The 22,947-nt window shown below is 36.8% G+C and overlaps 2 protein-coding genes across 2 annotated transcripts; one reads left to right on the top strand and one right to left on the bottom strand.

The window, feature by feature from the left end:
* The first annotated feature begins 1,228 nt into the window (after window positions 1–1,228).
* LOC104414289 (chaperone protein dnaJ 20, chloroplastic) lies at window positions 1,229–3,485 on the top strand. The gene is made up of 2 exons (XM_010025358.3): window positions 1,229–1,878; window positions 3,083–3,485. The coding sequence occupies exons 1-2, from the start codon at window positions 1,414–1,416 to the stop codon at window positions 3,230–3,232; spliced, it is 615 nt and encodes a 204-aa protein (XP_010023660.1). The 5' UTR covers window positions 1,229–1,413; the 3' UTR covers window positions 3,233–3,485.
* An 11,055-nt stretch (window positions 3,486–14,540) lies between these two features.
* Window positions 14,541–21,153, bottom strand: LOC104414287 (protein ECERIFERUM 26-like). Its single transcript, XM_010025357.3, has 2 exons — window positions 20,603–21,153; window positions 14,541–15,626 (listed from the first exon to the last, which is right to left on the bottom strand). The coding sequence occupies exons 1-2, from the start codon at window positions 21,032–21,034 to the stop codon at window positions 14,745–14,747; spliced, it is 1,314 nt and encodes a 437-aa protein (XP_010023659.1). The 5' UTR covers window positions 21,035–21,153; the 3' UTR covers window positions 14,541–14,744.
* Between the last annotated feature and the right edge of the window lie 1,794 nt (window positions 21,154–22,947).

Raw genomic sequence — 22,947 nt, 5'->3', positions numbered from 1 at the left:
GTGGGTTAGTTCTCACTCTAGAATAGGGGACCGACCCTAATCTTATCCATACTCAATTGGACCACATCGATCAGCTGATCCCAAAAATAGGTGCTTAGATTGTCTCAAGAACCGCCCGTGTTTTTTTCCCTAAAAAATGCCTAAAGATATTGAAAGCTATTCAAATATATGATGAAATTACTAATAAAAAGGAATTTACTAGTAAAAGAAGAGACTACTCCCGCAAATAAATTTATACTTTTTTCCCTTGCTAAATAATAAATAAAAATAGAATTATGCTTTAGACTAGTTCTTGTCAATTCGTTCCAATTGATCTTGTTCCTCTCTAGGAACCAAAAACCGAACCAATTATTCTTGATTCCAAAAATTTGGAATCAAGAATTGGATCGATTCTTGCGTGAACCACGTAGGATTGACTAGTTCGATTCTTGTCTTCAATTCCTGTCTAGTCCAGTTTCTTGATTGGATTGGGATCGATGGTCATCTTTTGTTGGAGGGATGTAAGTTGGAGATTGACTTAGATTGATTAGACCATATGCATTAAGGTATTTATAGAATATTATAAGTTTTGTTTAAATGACGGATTTTATTATTCCTATTCATCCATTTCTCTTTTACTTCCCCCTTTCGAATTAATGCTAATGTATGAATGAATCACTTTCCCATTCTCATGTAAGATGCGTATACACTACGTTTCTAATTTCATGTCCTCTATGTTTGGACCGTTGTGTCCTCTATGTTTGGACCGTTGTGTAGGGAGCTAAAGTTTGTCCAACCTCAAATTTAGCACGTTTTCTCATAAAAGCTGTACGGATATAGAATGGGTTATCAATCTTATCATGCCAGCGAAAGAAGCTACTGTAGTGGCGTTATAGCCAAGGCTGCAAATGTCAAGCATGGAATGTGTCTTGAATTCTTTAGCCACATACCATTATGTACTTGAATTATCGATGATTAATCTCATATAACCTCAAAATATATGAGGAGATGTGACACGATAATAGTTGATAATACGCTACTCTATTTTTGTATTTTAACTTTTTTCGGTGGGGGAGGAGCCAACTAAGCACGTGCCATAGGGCAAGAAAATCAAAAAATATCGAAATTGGAAAATCGCCAAAATCAATGGAGAAAGAAGATGGAGAAAAACATGGGAAAAATGAAGAAAAGAAACGAAAAGAAAAGAAGGGAGAAAAAAGGAACATTAAAAAGAAACCGCTTTTATGGTGACTGTCCAGGCCTCAATCCTCCCCACCCCCCCCTTTCCGGATCCAATCACCCCCACGCAGACACCATTCCTATAAAATCCCAAAGATCAGATCCGGCAGCCGTCAAGAAAATTCGTCCTTGGAAAACAGGAGGAAAGAGGAAAAGAACCCATCTTTGTTTCGTTCTTGGAAGTTGAGAAAAGCCATGCGTTGCTATGGCGTAGCCCTGCCCGGAGGCGACCCGTCTCGCCTCTGCCTCCCTCCTCCTCCTCCGCCCTTTCCGTCGGCCCGCACCCACGGCCACCGGGCGTTCTTGCCGACCCGGGTGCGGTTCGGGGCCGTCCGGTGCGCGGCCGGCCGGATCGACGACGGGGCCGTGGCGGACGCCGCCCGGTGCTCGGCGGCGGAGGCGAGCTTCTACGACCTCCTGGGGATACCCGAGTCGGGGACGCTGCCCGAGATCAAGCAGGCGTACAAGCAGCTCGCGCGCAAGTACCACCCGGACGTCTCCCCGCCGGGCCGCGTCGAGGAGTACACCCAGCGGTTCATCCGGGTCCAGGAGGCCTACGAGACGCTGTCGGACCCGCGCAGGAGGGCCGTGTACGACAGGGACCTGGCCAGGGGGATTCACTTGGCGTTCTCCGCTCGCAGGCCCTATCGGGGTGATGAGGTAATGTGGAAATGGGACGCGGTGATCTTGGTATTAGCTTGTGTTTCTTGTTTTTAGAGGTTTGGCATGTTGTTGTTGGGGGTGGATTGGTGTCCTTTTGATTGGGTTTGGTGAATTGGGTGCTGATGATTTTTCTTGATTCGATTTGGGGTTTGTTCGATTTTGTTCAAGCAAATCGATTCTTTCACTGATTTGGGCTCTTCACGATTCTTGATTTCAGCTGGGGAAGTGTTCTGGGTCGTGATTGAACTGCTGAGAATTTTCTCCTTGTCCCTGTTCTTGGTTGAATTCGTTGGCTCTTTCGTAGTAATTATTGGTCAAGCGTTACTTGCTTGTTGCATTATTGGTGCATGAAACTTTTGAATGAATCCGTGGATTGGATTAGATTGGACTTGAGTCTAGAGAGCAGTTCTTGCAATTTGATAATGAGAATTAGAAAGATTTGCGGATGAAGTTTATGTGAGCTCAGTTCCTGTATTACTTATGATCCTGTCATCATCTAGAACAATTTGTTTCTCTCTGACTGAGTGTCATGTTTTGTCTTTTGATAGAAAACATAATGATCAATATACATAGTTTGTTCTCTAAAACTCTGATATAATACATTTGTCTGATGTTCTATGATTTTACCGATCGAAATTGGGCATATGGATACGACTGATGTCCCGTAACTCAAAAATGGCTCTGTTTAACTTGGTTTTTAAATGAACTGCTTGTTCTTCATTAATTTAACCAAAAACTTGAAGTAATTATTTTCGTTGGTGGAAGAGTTTCATCAAAGGCCTTGTCTGTTCTATTTGCCTAGTACAGCACTTGTGTGTTCATTGTGCTCTCCTGGCTTTGATCTACATTTAGGACTTAGAGGTCAGAAGCAAATGAAAGAGCCAGTGGCAGGCTTAGCTAGTAGAGTTGACCCAGTGTCTGCTTTTTCTTTGGCTGGAGTTAGACCATTGATAGGACACGTCTTCTCTGATATTCTGGGATTCTGCTGCTTGGTTCGGATGGAGGTGACTGATGTTGCCCAACCATAACATTTGCTCCCTTTTGTATTCAGATTTCGAAATGAACTGATTATTCTTGAATTCAATAGAAAATTTGGGAGAGTTGTTGGAATTGGTGCATTTATATCACTTGTCTGTTTTTCTTTTTTGGCCAAGTACATCTTATGTGTTCATTATGCTCTCCTGGGTTTGATGTGATTCAGGACTTAGAGGATAAAAGCGAATGGAAGAGCCGTTGGCAGGTGCAGCTCTCGGGTTTGAAGAGGAGAAGCGCTCACAAAGATTCCAGAGGAAACATGTCTTGGGGTGCACGGATGCGCAAACAAATGGAGGAATCGTCAGAGAACTCGTAAATTGATTCGTGTTTAGTCATGTACATATATAGCTGCTGGTTTAATAGAGGATTTCTAAGGCACTGCTCAGTGAGCATATGCTCTTAATTGAACGAGAGAAACTAGTAGAGTGAGATGCTTATCGAGCAGTCACTTAAAGGCGAGAAATGTATAGTTTATGGTGTTGATTGTTCACAATAAATCTACAAGCAAAATGCGGTGTATAAAGTTTGATGAGATCGACTTCTCTGTTTTCCGAGTACCCTTTTCTTCAGTCCTTTTGGGCATTATTTTCAACCCTCTTGTCGGTTTGTTTGGAAAGAAATTTGGAAGCTCTTTGAATGTTAATCTTCTCATATGGAACACGACAAGTACAAGATGAGTGTCGACACGTATGATTGGGAAGATAAAGTTGTTCAAGGCAAGATATTTCCACCCCTTCTTGTTGTGTCGGACATTGTACATTCTTGACCCATAAAGAGCGGCTAGACTGGTTCAACGATGATGTCTCCGACTCTACAGAACCTTGAATGCTTGTTTTAGGTATAGTTTGAAAAGTCAAGACATCAGGTTTTTCATCACTGGACCTTTTACATAATATTCAATGATGTGCGAGACATGAATCTAGACATGAGCGGCAGCAATATTGACCTGGTCCACAACTTTATCTGCTCTCTTGTATATATGAAAGAAGGCGGTGTTCCGGATGAGAGAAGTCTAAACCAAGACGACATTGCCTTACTCGAAATTGATATCCCCACCAAGTCGAAACACTGTCGATTGCACGAATTTATTACCTTTAGCTACATCACATTCACAAGCGAAGAGCTGACTATGTAAAATGCCATTTTTGGAGCGCAGCAGCGATGGAAAGAACGAGAAAACCATCTTGGAAATTTTTGAAGTTTCGAACTCCGTCCAGTGATGGGTCAGTGTCTTCTTGCTTTGTTGGAATTTTCCATTAGGGGGCGATGGTGGTCCCGTTTTAGAGCGGATTATCGTGGATGGCAAGGCGCAACAGCGACTGCCTATCCACAACAACTTGTGGCCGAATTGCATTAGAATTTAGAGGCTGAAAATTGCAGGCTCACTTCAAAATCACGACCCGCAACAACTTGTGGCCGAATTGCATTAGAAGTTACAGGCTGAAAATTGCAGGCTCACTTCAAAATCACGACAATGGAGTTCATACGTATCGCGTAACGCTGTGCTCTTCGTTTCTGCTTAATGATGTTGTCCGTAGCATCTTTCAATCGACAAGCACATTGTCCTTTCATCTTTGTCCTGCCGATTTTGATTTCTTGTCTCCGAGTGAACGTGTACTTTGTCTTGCACCTGAAGTAGATGAATCTAAGTGACCAAACTTTGAATTATGTCTACCATAAGGTGGCGGTGGGGTTAGATTAGACAAGGAAGGAATCCAAGAAAATAATATTTTCAATTCATTTTTTTTTTATAAGCAGTACATGCGATTACTATAAAAAATATATTTTGCAAGTCATTCATTATTTTTTTCAAAACAAAAAGAGCCGGTAAACAATCACACGAAAAGCCTTGGACCAAGGAATTCATTTACCAAAAAGTAGATCATTTTCTCGAGATTACCTTTTGGAGTACAAGCATCTATCTTCCATTTATTATTTGGTATGCGTGCTAGAGGGGACTACTGTATATGATGGGATCGATCGAGTACCGATAAAATCCTGAATATCCGGTTAATATATAGAAATATCTTACCATGCATCTTTGACTATAGAATTCTATATGTAATTAATTTTGAGGTTGCTTATCTTTTCTTCGAATGGAAGATATTCGATGGGAGGACCAAATCTCCAATGAGTTTTCAGTGGGGTCCTCCTATCAGACGGGTGGACCATCAATGAATTGATTGGATTCATTTCCTGCATTTCATGATTAATGGTAGTGGGCCATTCGGGGCGCTAACAAGAGACATAATAGTCTTGGGCCCAGAAAGAGAACTTTTTTTCGATAAAGTCAATGATAAATGACATGATCAATAGAATTAGATGGTTTAATTTAGAATAATGACACAAATAATATCTAAACTTTAGTTTAATTTGTAATATAATGGACTTTTAATTTATCAAATGTAGTTCTTAAACTATTGATCAATGTTTAATGTCATCATTTTTGTTGCTCAAGCAATAGAATAGACATTATTTGATGACGAGAATTAATATATGCTAAGTTATATTTTAAAAACCGATGAGTCAACAAGTTCAAAAAATTAAGTCGTTAACATGTCTACCATTATTTGATGATATGGATTATTGTATTCTAAATTGAAATGAATATCTTATGTGAATAATCCATGTGTAACTCTTTTTTCTTTTTTTTTTTCTACCATTCAAATTTAACTGATGAAAGCACACTGGCATATTCCATCAACTTGAATTAATGGAAATATATGAAACATTTTCACATAATTCGGGGACTAAACTTACTGTTCATCAATATTTCATAAACCTTATTTGACAAATTAAAAGTTAAGATTATTTGTGTCATTTACTCTTTTATTTCATTCAACAAAACCGGTGCAACAATATTGCAGGACAAATTGTCTAACTAATTAGAGAATGAGGGCTTGATTCACTTTGCATCATGCTTCACCTACCCCGCAAGAGAGGGCTCAAGCGCCATGAATGTTCTTGGAGGCTTCAAGGAAGCCCTTTTTATCACTGGGATGAGGCGGGTTTGAGAAAGAATCGAAATGTCTGTTCACATTCCTTTCGTGACTTATCAATGGTTGCTCCTTTATGAATTTGGGCTGTCAACGATGTGTTTTCATATGATCAAACAAATGAGAAGGGGAAGCGTACGTCTAAGAAAGGATTCATCGAGTGTTCATTGATGTCGATTGATCGAAGACCTGCAAAACTTTGGTGGTTGCTTTGGGGCCCCCAAAATAGTCTGAGAATTGAATTTTTTATATAGAAAAGAGAAAATTCTAAATAAGGATATGAAATATTTTCATTTTCACAAATAATGACATAAAATAGACATTATTTTAAATAACAGCTTAAAGTGTCATCAATTTCTCAGATAAAGACCTGAAGTGAATTATCTTTTAAATAAGGGTCTAAAGTGACTATATCAATTTTAAATAAGAATTTGAACTCATTGTTTGATGAAGGGCAATTTTGTCTTTTAAATATTTTTATTATTTTCCTTTTTTTTTTTTCTGTATTCCCTTTACAAATTAAAAAAGAAAAAGAAAAAGAAAAAGAAAAAGAAAATAAGAACACATGGGAAGGAGGGCATCCTTGTGTCTATGGCCGCCACCCCATTGTTGGTGGGGCAGTGACGATGGTCGTTGGAGTTGTTGGTGCCTAGGCAAGGGCCAATAGGCCCTCGCTAGAGATGGGAGAGGGCGACGACCTTTTATTAGATCTGGGCAAGGGTCACTCGCCCTCGCCCTGGCCTGGGCAATAGTCGCCAACCCTCACGTAGGCCTAGCGACCCTTAGGTAGTGCTCGTGCCTAGATCTAAAAGAGGGTCATAGCCCTATCCTATCTCTGGCGAGGGCTCGCTGGCCTTCACCTCTAATCGACGTGGGTGGTTGGCCCTTGCTTGGGTGCCAGCAACTCCGCCAGCCATTGCCACCACCCCATCGGCGATGAGGTGGCAACCATGGGCGGGAGGGAGTCTCCCACCTATGTATTTGTTTTTTTAATTAAATCTAATTTGATTTAAATTTATATTGTATTTGGATGAAAATATCTTTGATCAGCCAAAATGTTTAACTAGCCGGCGAGCCAGCAAAGTTAAACCCTTATTTGAAACAATCATAATCACTTTAGGCCATTATTTGAGAAAATAAATGCACTTCAAACCCTTATTTGAGAAAATAAAAGTACTTCAGATTTTTATTTGAAATTTGTCCTAGAGAAATATATAATAAAGTCCTATAACTACTGTATTCATGTCAATTCAATTATGAAATTATTTTAATTTGACTAATTTAATCCCAAATCTTTTAACAATTTATTAATGCATCTGACCAATTTTAGCCAAAAATTGATGGCGTGGACATTAACTGTCCTATTGACACTAATGTGGAAATTTTTTGAAAGTTTTTAATTTTTTAATTTTATTTTTATGAATCATTTTTTTTCTTTTTTTTCTATGATTGTTAAATGTTGATATAAAACAGCCGGTAACTATGAAGCCCTTACTAGTAGCTAGCAAGGGTTAGGCTCTCACTAGCCACTTGGTGAGGGCTGCGATTTATGCCCTGTGGCTAATGAGGACCAGGAGCCCTTCCTTAGAGCTGGGTGACGGAGGTGACCCTTGCTTACACTTGGGCAAGGGATGCAGCCCATGTTTGCCACAAGTGAGGGCTGCAAGCCTCACCTAGTGCCTAGCAAGAGCTTCACAGTTTTTGGCTGATGGCTGATGGCCTTTTTTAAGCCCTTAACAATAGAAAGAAAAAAAATTCAAAATTTTCAGAAAAAATCACATTAGCCTCATTCGCTCCACATTAGGATGTTTGGCATCCATAATATTAATTTCTACCAAAAATTGGATGGATAGATTACATTGGTGAATTATTAAAAAAATTAAGGCTAAATTGTCATAATTAGAAAATTTATGATTGAATTCGCACAAATATAATAAGATAATTTTCCCAACTTTTCTAATGTAACTGGAGTTAGCGAATTTGCTCTTGATTCTCATACATGCTCCATGAAAGTCCTTCACAAATAGATGGACGATGGCATCCATCGATCCCTCCCAGCCCGAAATTTATTAAAGATTAACATGGACGGTGCTTTCACGCCTACGGATCGAAAACCTAGCACGCTCGGTGGTCTCGAACTCCGAATAATATTTTGGTGGGAGAAATCTTCATCACGCCCCTAGATCTTTTGGAGTTGTGGTAGTTTGCCCTCCCCTTTTTTAATCTTTGCAATGTCCGCCCACTTACGTTGACCTAGAGGTGGCAAAATGTATCATGGACCCATTTTGCACCATATTTTTCACAAATGGGTCGAATGTGGGTTATGAAGTTGTAATGGGCCATAACCCACATTCAACCCATTTTAAGTTCAGTTTTATATGGGTCGAAAATGGGTCACATGTTCGACCCATTTTTAAAACCTAAAAAACATGGACAACCCTTCAACCTTCACCTTCACCGCTTGCCTTTGAGTCGCCTCCGCCACTTGCCTTTGAGGCTCGCCTCCGCCTCTCCCTCAAAGGTCGTCGACAATTGAGCCTCGCCGGATCTCTCGGCCGAAGAAGAAGAAAAAAAAAAAAGAAAAAGAAAAAAGAAAATAATTATTAAAATTAAAAATGATATTTTAAAAATAAAAATTAAAAAAATTATATTTTAAAAAAATTAAAAATATATTTTAAAAAATTAAAAAATCGATTTTTTTAAAAATATTTTAAAAAGAATTATAAAAATTTTCCATTAAATTTGTATTGCATAAAAGTTGTTAAAAAATTTGTATTGCATAAAAATATTTTGACAATAAGTAAATTTTAGCAATACGGGTTGGGTCGGGTATGGGTCAGGTACAAGTCGAGTCGGGTATGAGTTACTAAATTTATACTACAAAAATACGGGTTAAATAGGTCAAATATGGGTCGATCCATTTTCAACCCGACCCATACCCGTCCCGACCCACCCATTTGCCACCCCTACATTGACCTTAGATAAAATTTTGTCAAATGCTCTCATATGTCTAGAGTGATGCCCATGGAAGCCGATATCGATTGTTGGGTTGGATAATACAATCTTCGAAGTATCTGATAGAAAACTACCATGACCATAAGTGCCTGAGTGTAAAAATGATTGTAATGGGGGGAACATGTATAACCTTATTGATGTCGAACCGGGCTCGAAGGCGAGAAATTTCCCTAACTACACCGCATAAGGTCCATTTGTGAGGTCCACATAGAGTCCGTACAACCAAGATTGTGATTGACCCAACTTATCTAGATTAAGGATAGAAATTCCCATAAATGCTTGATGTATTGAAAAATCTTAATGGAACTTATTATTAAATAATAATGTAAGAGAGAGTGATCAGATGCTAGAACGAGTGGAAACCATTTCTGCAACTTAACTTGGTTGAACATCCAACTTATGGCCGCTCGTCATTTAGTATTTAAGTTCAGAGAAACACTAGGTAGATTGATTTAGTTTGTCTCACGAAAAATGAATAATTCAAAAAGTAATTTTTTTAAAGAATGATCATTTGAATCATTTACAAAAATGAATGTAAAAAATATATTCATCCTCCGTGAAATTATTTATTTAGACCAAAAATGAATAGTTTGATAAAGGAAACTACTTTTTGGGAGATTATTTTTTAGGAAAATTGATACTTTTCTTTTGTTTGGTGATATATGAACGAAAATGTTTTTAAATATTTGGATCTCACTTGGAAAATAATTTCAATTTTGTGATTTTATCTCTGGAAATCGAATTTGTCTGCTCTCTTGCATAGGTGGATAAAACATATTCAGAAAAAGTGAAACCTTGTATCTTCTTCGGTTGGGGAATGCATTAAATATTTACCTAAACCAGTTGGTCGAACAACCCAAAGTTCAATTATTTCAACTAAATCAAGGCTCTCTAGAGGAAAGTTGGGGGGGGTCTAGATAAGAGAAGTCTAAATACGACTCACTTGAAATCGATATCCTCACCAACTCGAAACACTGTATCGATTGGATGAAATTGCTACCTTTAGCTGCATCACGTTCACAAGCGAAGAGCTGACTATGTAAAATGCCATTTTTGGAGCGAAGCAACGATGGAAAGAATGAGAAAACCACGTTGGAAATTTATGAAGTTGCGGACTCCGTCCAGTGATGGGTCAATGTCCCCTTGCCTTGTTGGCATTTGTCATTTGGGGGCCGATGGTGGTCCTGTTTTAGAGTGGATAATCATGGATGGCAAGGCGCAACAGCCACTGCCTATCCGCAACAACTTGTGGCCAAATTGCATGGCTGAAAATTGCAAGCTGTTACTTCAAAATCACGACAACGGAGTTCATACGTATCGCTTAACGTGGTTCTCTTCGTTTCTGCTTAATGATGTTTCTCGTAGCATCTTTCAATCAACAAGCACATCGTCCCTTCAACATTGCCCTACTGAGTTTTGATTTCTTGTCTCCGAGTGATCACACACTTTCGTCCCGCCTCCTAAGCATATGTATCAAGTCACCAATCATTGAATTCTGTCCACAATAAGATGATGGTGGAATTAGAATAGACAAAGAAAGAATCTAGTACAATGGATTTCGTTCATTTCGTAAAAAATAAATTATTTGAAAAACATTTTCTTAAGATAATTTGTTTTATTCATTCATTTTGATAAGTCTTGGACCAGGCTCACATGAAAAGTCTTGGACCAAGCAATTCATCTATAAAAAAGAAGATTAATATCTTTAAAAACCCAAACCTGGGCAGTAAACTTGTGATAAATTTACTCAAAATTATTTTTTTGACTACCAAAAACCTCAAACTGGTATATTTTTGACAAATTTATCCCAAACTAGTACACTTGTGACAAATTTACTTTCTATTAGTTTTCATTAAATTTTATTGTCAAATTATTAAGTTAAATGACACGTGATAGTTAATTGGTATACCAATTTGGGATTTTACGCTTTGTTTGTCACAATTTACAATTTTTGTGATTTTTTTTGTGGTGTTAATCAAATTTAGCAGATGATATATTTGTTACAAATTTACCAATTTGATGTTTTTTGTGGTCGAATAAATTAGTTTAAAGTAAATTTATCATAAATGTACAAGTTTAGGGTTTTTTTATGGTTAGTCGGGATAAATTTGTCATAAGTGTACCGGTTTGGAATTTTTTATGGTAAAAAAATAATTTATGGTAAATTTGTTATAAATGTATTAATTTGGAGTTTTTCATAGTATTAATCTTAAAAAATATAGATCATTTTCGGGAGATTACCTTTAGGAGCTCAAGCATTTATCCTCAATGCATTATTTGGTACAAGTGCTAGAGGTGACTGTCGTATCTGATGGGATCGATCAAGTACTCATAAAATCTTTAATATCCAATTAATATATAGAAGTATCTTACCACGTATCTTTAACTTTATAATTTTATATATAAATAATTTTGAGGTTGCTTATCTTTTCTTCCATAGAAGATATTCCATGGGAGGACCAAATCTCCAACGAGATTTCAGTGGGGTCCTCCAATCAAAAGGGTGGGCAATCAATGAATTGATTGAATACACTGCCTGCTTTCCATGATCAATGGCATTGGGCCACTCGGGGCGCTAACAAGAGACGGAATAGTCTTAGGCCCAGGATAACTATTTTCCGTTGCCTTGGATGGTACGATATAAAGTGAATGATAGATGACATGATGAATATGATGACTAGAATTAGATTGTTCAATTTAAGAAAATAACATAAATAATTTCTAAATTTTAATTTAATCCATGATGTGATAAATAAAATTTTTAATTTATTCAACGTAATTCTTAAACTATTGATAAATATTTAATGTTGTTATTCCGGTTACACAAATGACAAAATAGATGTTATTTGGTGAAGTGAATTTATAGATGCTTAGTTGTATTTTAAAAGACGATGAACGCATTCAAAAAATTAAAGCGTGAACATGTCTATTATTATTTGATGACATGAATTATTATATTTTGAATTGAGATGAATATCTTACGTGAATAATTCACATGTAACCCTTTTTTGTTTGTCCACCATTCAAACTTAAAGACATTGAACATTTTCACATAATCCAAGAATTAGATTGAGTGTTCATCAATATTTGAAGAATCTCATTGAATAAACTAAAAATTCAAAGACCACATGTGTCATTTACTCTTTTATTTATTTCAACCAAACTTGTGCAACAATATTGCAGAAGAAATTGTCTAACTAATTTGAGAATGAGGGCTTGATTCGCTTTGTCCATCACGCTTCACCTACCTCGCAGGAGAGGGCTCAAGGTTATGGCTCGAGTTCCATGAATGTTCTTGGAGGCTTCGATGAAGTCCTTTTATCATTGGGACTTATCAATGGTTGTTCCTTAATGAATTTGGGCTGTCAACGATGTGTTTTCATATGGTCAAACAAATGAGATGGGGAAGCGTACGTCTAAGAAAGGATTAATCGAATGTTCATTGGTGTCGATTGATGGAAGACCCAAAAAACTTTGGCGGTTGCTTTGGGGCCTCAAAACTAGCTTGAGAAATGAATTTTTTTAGAGAAATTTATCAAATAAATTACAAATCTATTGTATTTGTGCTAATTTATTCATAATTTTTTTTAATTTAACTAATTTAATCATAAACATTTTAACAAGTCGTTAATATAATTCATCTGTCCAATTTCAGCAGGAAATTGATGACATAGATGCCGGTCATCCTTTGTAGCATTACTAACACTAGTGTAGAAATATTTTGAACTTTTTTTTTGAATTCTTTCTTTTATTATTAAGAGGCGATAGGAGGTTGTTGGCAATCGACCAAGACCCGAGCCATGTGGCGAGGGTTAGGCCAACGAGGGCTGCAATACTCGCCAGCAAGGTCAGACCCTCACTCAAAATTGGCCGAGCGCTTCACAGCCCTTAAGTATAAAAAGAAGAAACTAAAAACAATAATAAAAAATTCAAAAATTTTATAAAAATTTCACATAGGTGTCATCCATACCACATAGGATAGTCGATGTCTACAACGCTAATTATCAGGCAAAAATGGGCGAATGGACTACACTAGTAAATTGTAAAAAGTCGAAGACTAATTTGGCTTTGAAAGGTTTTGCAATAGGTTTAGAACTTTTAGTTAATCATGCGAAAATCTCCGAATCAGTATACTTATAACAATTTTACCAAAAATTAATTTTTGGTCATCAAAAGCCTCAAACGATACATCTATAATAAGTTTATCTTCAATTAATTTTTTAACCACAAAAAACCTAAGACTGTTATGACAAATTCACTTTTCGTTAGTTTTTGTTAAATTGGATTAATATTATGAAAAACTCCAAAATGATACATATGTAATAAACGGAAGGTAAAACCTCAAAGTGATATATTCGTCAATTGTTACGTATCATCTAATTTAGTAATTTTATGGTAAAATTTAATGAAAATTAATAAAAAGTAAATTTATCACAAGTATACTAACGAAAAAAAAAAAAAAAAATTAATTTAAGGTTAATTTATTACATATATACCATTTTGGAGTTTTTAGTAATATCAACCCTCCAACATTTTTAATTTTTTTTTTTTTGGTTGAATACTAATGTATGTGCCCCCAAAAAAAAAAGAAAAAAAGAAAAAGAAAAGAAGGATGGACGATGGCATGCATCGATCTCTCCAGCCCGAAATTCATTAAAGATCAACGTCAATGGTGCTTTCGCGCCTGCGGATCGAAAACCAAGGATGCTTGGTGATCTCGAACTGAGAATTATATTTTGGCGGGTGAAATTTACATGACACCCCTAGACCTTTTGGGGTTGTGGCAGTTTGCCATCCACTTTTTAAATTTTTGCAATATCCATCCGACTATTACATTGACTCTAATTTTGTTGGAAATTTGGTCACATGCTCTCATATGGGCAGGGTGATCCCATGGAAGCCGATATCGAGTGTTGGGTTGGATATTACAATTTCTGAAGTGTCAGACAGCAAGCTGCCATAACCATAAGAACCTAAGGGTACAATAAATTGTAATTGGAGGACCATGTGATCATGGTACTAACATGATGTATGACCTCGTTGATGTGGTAACTTCTCGAAGGTAAGAAATTTTGGTAACTTCATCACAGCGCATCCGTATGTGAAGTCCATATAAAATTTGTACAATCAAGATTGTGATTGACCCGGCTCATATGGATAAAGGAAAAAAATTCCCGTAAATGCTTGATGTATTGAAAAATCTTAATAGAGCTTCTTATTAAATAATGATGTAAGGAAAAATGATTGGATGCTAAAATGAGCGGAACCCATTTCTATAACTTGTTTGAACATACGACTTATGGTCGTCCATCATTTAGTATATAGGTTGAGAGAAACAGTAGGTATATTTGCTCGGTTTGTTTCGCGGAAATAAATGAGATTTAAAAAATAGTTTACTAAAATGATTGTTTATATTACTTAAAATAATTAGTTGATTAAAAATATTTTTAGTATCAATAATAATTCAAGTCTAAATAATGTTGTGGACGATGGAGATGTTTTCCGTTCATTCATTTTTGTAAGTAATCCAAGTGGTCATTTTTAGACAATAATTTTCAATGTTCTTTTTAATGAAACAAAGACATCCTGAAAGCGACTTATAAAATTGAGACATCAAGCAAAAACATTATTCAATATAGCAATCACGCCGATAAAGAGGAAATGATAATTCCTGTTCTTTCACATGGCCCTACAAGCAGCCCAAGTTCGTCTCCTCCTTGGGCCGTGAGTACCAACTTACACACAGAAACCGAACATTCTAACACACAGGTCAGATTCTCCATCTTACGTTACGCTAAACAGGAACCTCGAAATGCTCTAAACCAACAAAATGTCCTGCTTTACCAGTTCACTCTTCAACTGGAGCAACTGATACTCCGGCAAAATCACAGTCACCACCCTTCCCTGGCCGCTGTCCTTGCCGGAACTTGGTGGCCCCGGAAGCACGAAAACTGCCCCTTCATCTGCAACGCCTTCGATCACATAACTCGCGAAAATTGGTCGGTTCCCATTCAACTGCAACCCATACATGCTGACCTCTTCCCACTCCACGAAGCTCAGATTGGCCCCATACACAACATAATCAGCCACTCCGCCATCTCGTTCGACAGCTTCCTCAATGAGGTTGCTCTCGTTCTCCGCTCTATCAATTAGTAACCTCAAGATCTCTCCTGGGTCGGCATCGGCAACGGAGAAATCTGCCTTGACCGAGCATATCTTCAGACTGTTGCTCAAAATCCCATTCTCCCTTTTGCTCGGGTCATTCTTGATGAGGGTCACAGTGCTTGGCTCATTCCCTGCTCTTACTTTGGCTATTAGCTGCCAAAGGATGGCACAAAGAGACTCAAACGGTGGGAATTTCTCTCCATGACCCTCCCCACCCACTTTTGACTTCAGATGTGCCAATTGGTCTGGACTAAGGTGGAATGTGAATGTCCCCATGTTACAATTGCCGTCAACCACCCAGTGGTCTCCTACCGGGCTGACCCGTTTGATGGACGCGGGTTCTCTTGCGAGCTCCGGAGGGTCCGCCAGTCTTCTGGGCCCAGAAAGTGCTCTTGGCCCTTTGGGCCCGTCGGCGAGGAGGCCCGATAAGCTGCGGCCCAACATGTTGAAGCAATCGGAGGCCGAAAACGGGTCGCCGAGTACGTGGGCCCAGCTAAGGCCCAATGACATGCCTCCGCACTTGAAGCGGGTCACCTGCACTTCGCGGTTTAGAAACGCATGCGAAGTACAACGCGCGTATGGCTTAAGGACAGAAATGACATGACGAATATGAATGTGGAAATAATGAATGCCTTTTGGGCTATGCCTCACTTGTAGACAACTCTAACATGAACATTCCTTCCTCCCTTTTCAAGTTTATTTATATTTAACTGGAAGTTGTGATCAACCAATAAACAACGAAAATGTGGCATATAAATGAAATTTATAACAATTGAAATTCATAGTGCATTTGTTAATTAGTATGAAGTAATGGATAGAAAAAGTCATAGATATATTTCACAATTTAAGTTGAAATAATTATAGAGTATTTCTAATCATAATTAGCTATGATTTTGAATACTGACAGTGTACTATTTAATAATGAGTTACAACTGACATAAGAGACAAATTATAATATATAGATTATATACTGTAACGGAATTTTAACTCAAGATTATAAGAATATGATAATAAAAGAAATTAAAATATGATTTAAATAATGAGAAAAATCATCGATCGGTATTTTGGGAGCAAATACATTGTCTTGAAATAACCATTCCATCTTGTAGACCAAATTAAAGAATAATTATTCCAATATTATTCATGCTCTATTCTATTCCTCCCTAGTTACATTTTGTGAATCAAGCGCTATGTATTTGCTTATCAATACTTATTGTCAATCTCTAGACTTTCATTTCTTCCATTCAAGAAAAGAAAGTCTAGGAAAAAAGACTTTGAACTGACGTGATATATAGGTTGAATGTGATTAACAGTAATCTAAATATTTCTCTCTACGCAGGCACAAATGACATAAAAAGCAGGGAAAATACCTTCCGATTAAAATAAAGATGAGCAATCAATCTATTTCAATCCAAAAACAAATTAAACAAGCCTTACCTAATCGATTCCAGTCTTATTCACATAAGAATCAAGTAAATTATTGGAAAATAAAAATTAAGGATTCAGTCTTGACCAATTTAATTCTCGATCATATACCATGAGCTATCGGTTTTGAGTTAACTTTTAGTTTAAAAAAAAAGAAAAAGAGATAGATATGTTGGAAACATTTCAAACCTAGAAACGATAGGAAATTCATCAATACTTTAACCACTATAACACAGATTTTTTCACATGGTACGTTTTCCTAAAATAATAGTTATATTACTTAAAGTTAAACTTGGTTCTTTCCTTGATTTATGTGGATTTTTTATTCTTGATTTTGAACTTGCTCACCTTGAAATAAATCACCATAATCTATATAAATAAATAAATAATAATTGAGAGGAGAAAGGGGGATGGGCGAGGCACATAGCCAGAGACATTTTAGCAATGTTATATTTATTAAAAAATAAATAAATTAGCTAAAAATAGTTTTCAAAAATAAAAATATTAAAATTTAAAAAATGATAAATTATAATTATTATAAAAGATCATAGATTTTTAAATAAATTGATTATAATTTCTTATTAGTTATTAGTTTCATCTATAATTTTTGTTAAAATTAGAAATATGTTCTCAAATATGGGTACGTATTAACTATTAATATATCTTTCAAATTTCCTATGAATAGATTTATTAATATTATTAGTGCAAATTATATTAATAAAGAGAGCAGAGAAGGAGGAAGGGCTGGAGGCAAGGCGGTGAGGCGATTGAAAGAGAGCAGAGAGGATCGTGTGAGAAGGAGGAGGAGGAGGAGGTCATGATTAGCAAGTGATGGGGGGAGGGGGAAGAAAGGGAAAGAACCGAAGGTGGAGAGGGGGTGAGATAGGGAGGAGAAACAACGGGTGATGGGAGGGGTGGAAGAAAGGGGAAGAAACGAGGCAGGGTGGAGCCTGGAGGGTTGGGGTGGTGTGGGGGTGAGGAGCTGAGTGGGGGAAGAGAGAAACAATAGGCGATGGCCCATCGGTCCATCACTGATTGTGGGGGAGGGGGATTGATGATGGGGGGACAAATGAGGGAAAGAAATCAAAGAGGTGGTGTGGAGTGGTAGAGAAAATCCAGGAAAATGATAGGTCATTTGGGGGAGAAATGAGGAAAAGAAATTAAGAGGGGAGGGGTAGGTTTGAGATGGCGTGGGGAGAGAGAAATGAGGGAGGGAAATAAATTTTGAGAACTGAGAGTTTGGGAAAAATAAGGAGGAAAATAATTTTTAGACAGCAATGTTATATTTATTAAAAAATAAATAAATTAGCTAAAAATAGTTTTCAAAAATAAAAATATTAAAATTTAAAAAATGATAAATTATAATTATTATAAAAGATCATAGATTTTTAAATAAATTAATTATAATTTCTTATTAGTTATTAGTTTCATCTATAATTTTTGTTAAAATTAGAAATATGTTCTCAAATATGGGTACGTATTAACTATTAATATATCTTTCAAATTTCCTATGAATAAATTTATTAATATTATTAGTGCAAATTATATTAATAAAGAGAGCAGAGAAGGAGGAAGGGCGGGAGGCGAGGCGGTGAGGCGACTGAAAAGAGTAGAGAGGATTGTGTGAGAAGGAGGAGGTCACGATTAGCAAGTGATGGGGGAGGGGAAGAAAGGGAAAGAACCGAAGGTGGAGGGGGTGGGTGGAGTGGGGAGGAGAAAGAATGGGTGATGTGAGGGGTGGAAGAAAGGGAAGAAATGAGGCAGGGCGGCCTGGAGGGTTGGGGTGGTGTGGGGGTGAGGGGCTGAGTGGGGGAAGAGAGAAACAACAGGCGATGGCCCATCACTCCATCACTGATTGTGGGGGAGGGGGTGATTGATGATGGGGGACAAATGAGGGAAAGAAATCAGAGGGCGGTGTGGAGTGGTAGAGAAAATCCAGGAAATGATAGGTCACTTGGGGAGAAATGAGGAAAAGAAATTGAAAGGGGAAGGGTGGGTTTGAGATGGCGTGGGGGAGAGAGGAATGAGGGAGGGAAATAAATTTTGAGAACTGAGGGTTTAGGAAAAAAAAAAAAGGGGAAAATAATTTTTAGACAGCAATGTTATATTTATTAAAAAATAAATAAATTAGCTAAAAATAGTTTTCAAAAATAAAAATATTAAAATTTAAAAAATGATAAATTTTAATTATTATAAAAGATCATAGATTTTTTAAATAAATTGATTATAATTTGTTATTAGTTATTAGTTTCATTTATAATTTTTGTTAAAATTAGAAATATGTTCTCAAATATGGGTACGTATTAAGTATTAATATATCTTTCAAATTTCCTATGAATAGATTTATTAATATTATTAGTGCAAATTCATTGTAAGCTTTTTTTTTAATTATTTATTTATTTGTGAATTTGAATCAAATTAATTAAAAATAAAATTATTTATTTAATATATAACGTATTTCAACATGTCATAATTCTCTATTTTTAGAAATAATGTGTCGTATCACGTGTCTATGTCGCGTGTCTGTACTGCTTAGCTGATTACTATACTCGAAGAGAGCAAAAAGATGAATATTTGACCACTGATTGACCATAAAATAGGGGTCTTCGAACGAAAATAATATTCCTCCGCATAAAAACTATCACTTTTAGATTCCCTGATTAATATAAGGTCCAAGATTATGACCCGATCAAAAACAAATGTAAAAAAATATACACTCTTTTTCTTGATAATACATATTCTATTATCAGCTAGTAGAGTATCGGTGCACTATTTAGGCGTGAATGTACTATTGGCAAATGTATTTTACTATAAATTAATCATCGAATTGTAGTTAACTACATTTTCTAAAGAAATATCTAATAGGAAGAGTTACAAAAATATTCATATTTTCGACAAAGGCTAATATGCAGCATTACGACTCATCGTGACTAATGTCATTATTTCATACAAACTCGTGGCATTGAACGAGGCACACACCGATCCTAATTAAATGCATAATAAGTAAAGAGTGCAAGAAAAATATTCCTTATAAGGAGAATAATAATCCTTTTCAAAAAATGAAATAGATTGTAATGTGTCACACTTAAAGACAATCCTTCTTAAAGAGCTTCCTATGTTATTTTTACTAGACGGCGGCATTGGGATAGTTAACAAATAAGACAATTTCAGTATTAACTAATGATTTTTAGCAGGAGAATATGAATATAAACTTTAGGGCAAGGACACGTGCATTTAAAAGTAGGAGATTCGTCAGGTAACCATTCAGAAATATCGGCTTAATCCATAATGATGAATAACTAATTTTTATATTTTGCATTTTTTTTATAGTGTCAAAAAAAAGTACAATGATATTGCTAAAAAAAAAAAGTACAATGATAGATGCTCGACGGGTGCATTTATAGATAATCAAGTGCTAATCAAGTATTTATGCGAAAAAGTGCTAATCAAGTACAATGATAGATGGTCGACAGGTGCATTTATAGATAATTATGTAAGTAAACTATCTCACGATCAATTTTTACCAAAAAAATCTATCCCACGATCAAACTATAAATTATTTGTCACATTTGCAAAGTACCTAATAAAAATTCTTAATATAAAAGATCATTTATTTTGCGAAAAATAAGTAGTTTGGAATTTTTATTAATAAAAGGGTTGCTTGTGTTGTAAATATAATTAGTAAATTAAAAAAATTATTATTGATAATAATTTTTATCTAAATATTTTTATAAACATAATAAATATTTTCTAAAATATTTATTTTTTCGAAACAAATGTAACGTGAACGAAAGCGAGATTTCTGAACTAATTTGCGAAACAGCGAGAGGACAGCAAATATAGCGGGCCAAATTTGTACTTCAACACGAATTGCAGGAGAAATTCGAAAGCTACACAAGTCAGATCTGATTCAAAACTGACATGTCCTTTCACCATAAATTTAAAGCACGTATTGGGAAGCAAGAGCACGCGGAATCATTTATTACACTCCGTTTTGCAGACTCAATTTTTTGAGTCCCCCTTAGCACTATCAGAAAATCGAAATCGAGATAGAGAGATAGAGAGAGAGAGAGGGAGGTACGTGCCTGGACGAGACATGTAGGGGAGAAGAACGGCTCGGGGCCAACGACCTGGTGCGAGACGAGCGGCCCCAGGAGCGAGCCGTGGCCGTCGGCCTCGAGCCACTCGTCGACGGTGCTGTCACACTCGGCCTCGACGAAGCGGACCCCGCAGTCGTTGCACTTGATGTAGGGGCGGCCAGAGTCGGAGCGCCGGAAGCGGCCGCACACGGCGTAGTAGTCGGTGCACCAGGAGAACATAGACTCCTTGATCCTCGGGACGGTGAGACCCTCCACGGCGGGGCCGGCGAAGAAGTAGACCCCCCTCAGGTAGTGCAGCTTCATGGCTAGGTCCGCAGCAGCCGGCTCGTGGACCGCGTCCGCCCCCGTCACCCGGGCCGGCCCAACGGAGGAGAGCTTCAGGCCGTACACGAGCTTCTCCTGCTCTTGGATCACCATGGCGTTATGATGCGCGCGCGCGAATGTTTTGAGAGAGAGAGAGAGAGAGAGAGGGAGGGGGCGCTTTTGGTGTAGGAGTTTTGGGGCTTGGCATATAGGAAGAAGCGAGGGATGAGGTGCAGGGAGGAGAGAAGAGTAATGTGTATAAATAAAAGAGAAAAAACCACAAAAAACTTCAAATTTTGTTCAACGTGACAAATTTATCTTGAATTTTTTTTTTTGTAACATGTAAAACCTCGAAGTTTGATAACCTTGACACATTTATTCTATTTTTTTTTTATGATACAAAAATCTTAAATTTTGATTTTTGTGACACATTTACCCTAAATCATATGGATTTTTTGGTTTATTTACTTTTAAAAACTTTTTTCTTTTTTTTTCTTCTTCTTTCTTCCCTCTGTCGACTATGATGGAGTCGGCGGAGGGAAGCTGGCATTCGACGAGAGTCGCCTTCGTCGGTGTCGGGCGAGGGTTGCCCTCGCTTAGGCTGGCTAGGGCCGCCCTCGCCCGACGCAGGTGAGGGCAGCCCTCGCCGGACGATGGGGGGAAGAGAGAAGAAGAAAAAAAACACAGAAAGAATAAGATGAAAATGCCCTTAATGAGGTAAATGTGTCACGGTTTGCAAAGTTTGGGATTTTTCATATCATAAAAAAAAAAAAAAAAAAATTGGGGTAAATTATCACTTTGGATAAAGTTTAAGGTTTTTGATAGTCTTTTCCCTAGATAAAATAATATATGCATTGAAAGTCTTAAAATTTATCATAAAAGTATAATTTTATCCTAATTTTTTTGAAAAAACCAATTAAATCATACAAATTGTCATAAAAATACAATTGAGTGCTAAAATTTTCAAAAAATGTAATTGAGTTCTAATATTGTCAAATGGTTTAATCAAATATTTCCATTAATTGCAGTTTTTGAAAATTTTAAGATTTGATTGTACTTTTTAAAATTTTAAAACTTGATTTTACTTTCTTAACAAGTTTTATAATTTAATTGCATTTTTTTTTTTAAAGTTCTAGAACTAAATGGCACTTTCGTGACAAACTTTAGTGCTTCCGAAACACTTACCTAAATAGAGAGGTGGTTCAATCAAATATTTCCATTAATTGCAGTTTTTGAAAATTTTAAGATTTGATTGTACTTTTTAAAATTTTTAAAATTTGATTTTACTTTCTTAACAAGTTTTATAATTTAATTGCCTTTTTTTGAAAGTTCAAGAACTAAAAATGGCACTTTCGTGACAAATTTTAGTACTTCCGAAACACTTATTCCTAAATAGAGGGGAGGGGAGGGGAGGGGAGGGAGAGGTCGAAGGAGAGCAACTTTTATGGCCGCAGGTCAATGAACTCGATAGGAAAATTGTGCATAGAAATGGATGAGACTCAGTAACAATATAGAGTCACATGGCACTCACGTCATGATTATTCTTGTTGATGTGGAATCAAGCGTAGAGGTGACAAAATTTATTGTGTGTTGGCTGTATGATGAGGTCAACATAGAACCATGGACCTTTGATTCTGATGGAATTGGCTCATGTGGAAACAATGTAGAGAAAATCGTGGATAAGAATGAATTTGATGTGGAACAATATAGATTTTATGGGACTCAACGTCATTATTAATACTGTTGGTGTGGAATCGAGCTTAGAGGCGAGAAAATTTTCCATGTGGCTTCTATACGGTGAAATCAACATAGAACTATAAACCTTTGATTTTGATTGACCTAGCTAATGTGGGAACAATATAGAGAAAAATGTGGATAGGAATGGATTGGATGTGGAAGCAATGTAGATTTTATGGGACTCGCATCATGATTAATTTTGTTGCCGTGGAATCAAACTTAGAGGCGAGAAAATTCACCACATGGCATCTATATGATGAGGTCATGTAAATGTAGACCTCTGATTTTGA

Source organism: Eucalyptus grandis, chromosome 8, assembly GCF_016545825.1.
Source record: "Eucalyptus grandis isolate ANBG69807.140 chromosome 8, ASM1654582v1, whole genome shotgun sequence".
NCBI lineage: Eukaryota > Viridiplantae > Streptophyta > Magnoliopsida > Myrtales > Myrtaceae > Eucalyptus > Eucalyptus grandis.
Note: the sequence above shows the minus strand (reverse complement) of the source record. Positions and strands in the feature narration are given on the sequence as shown.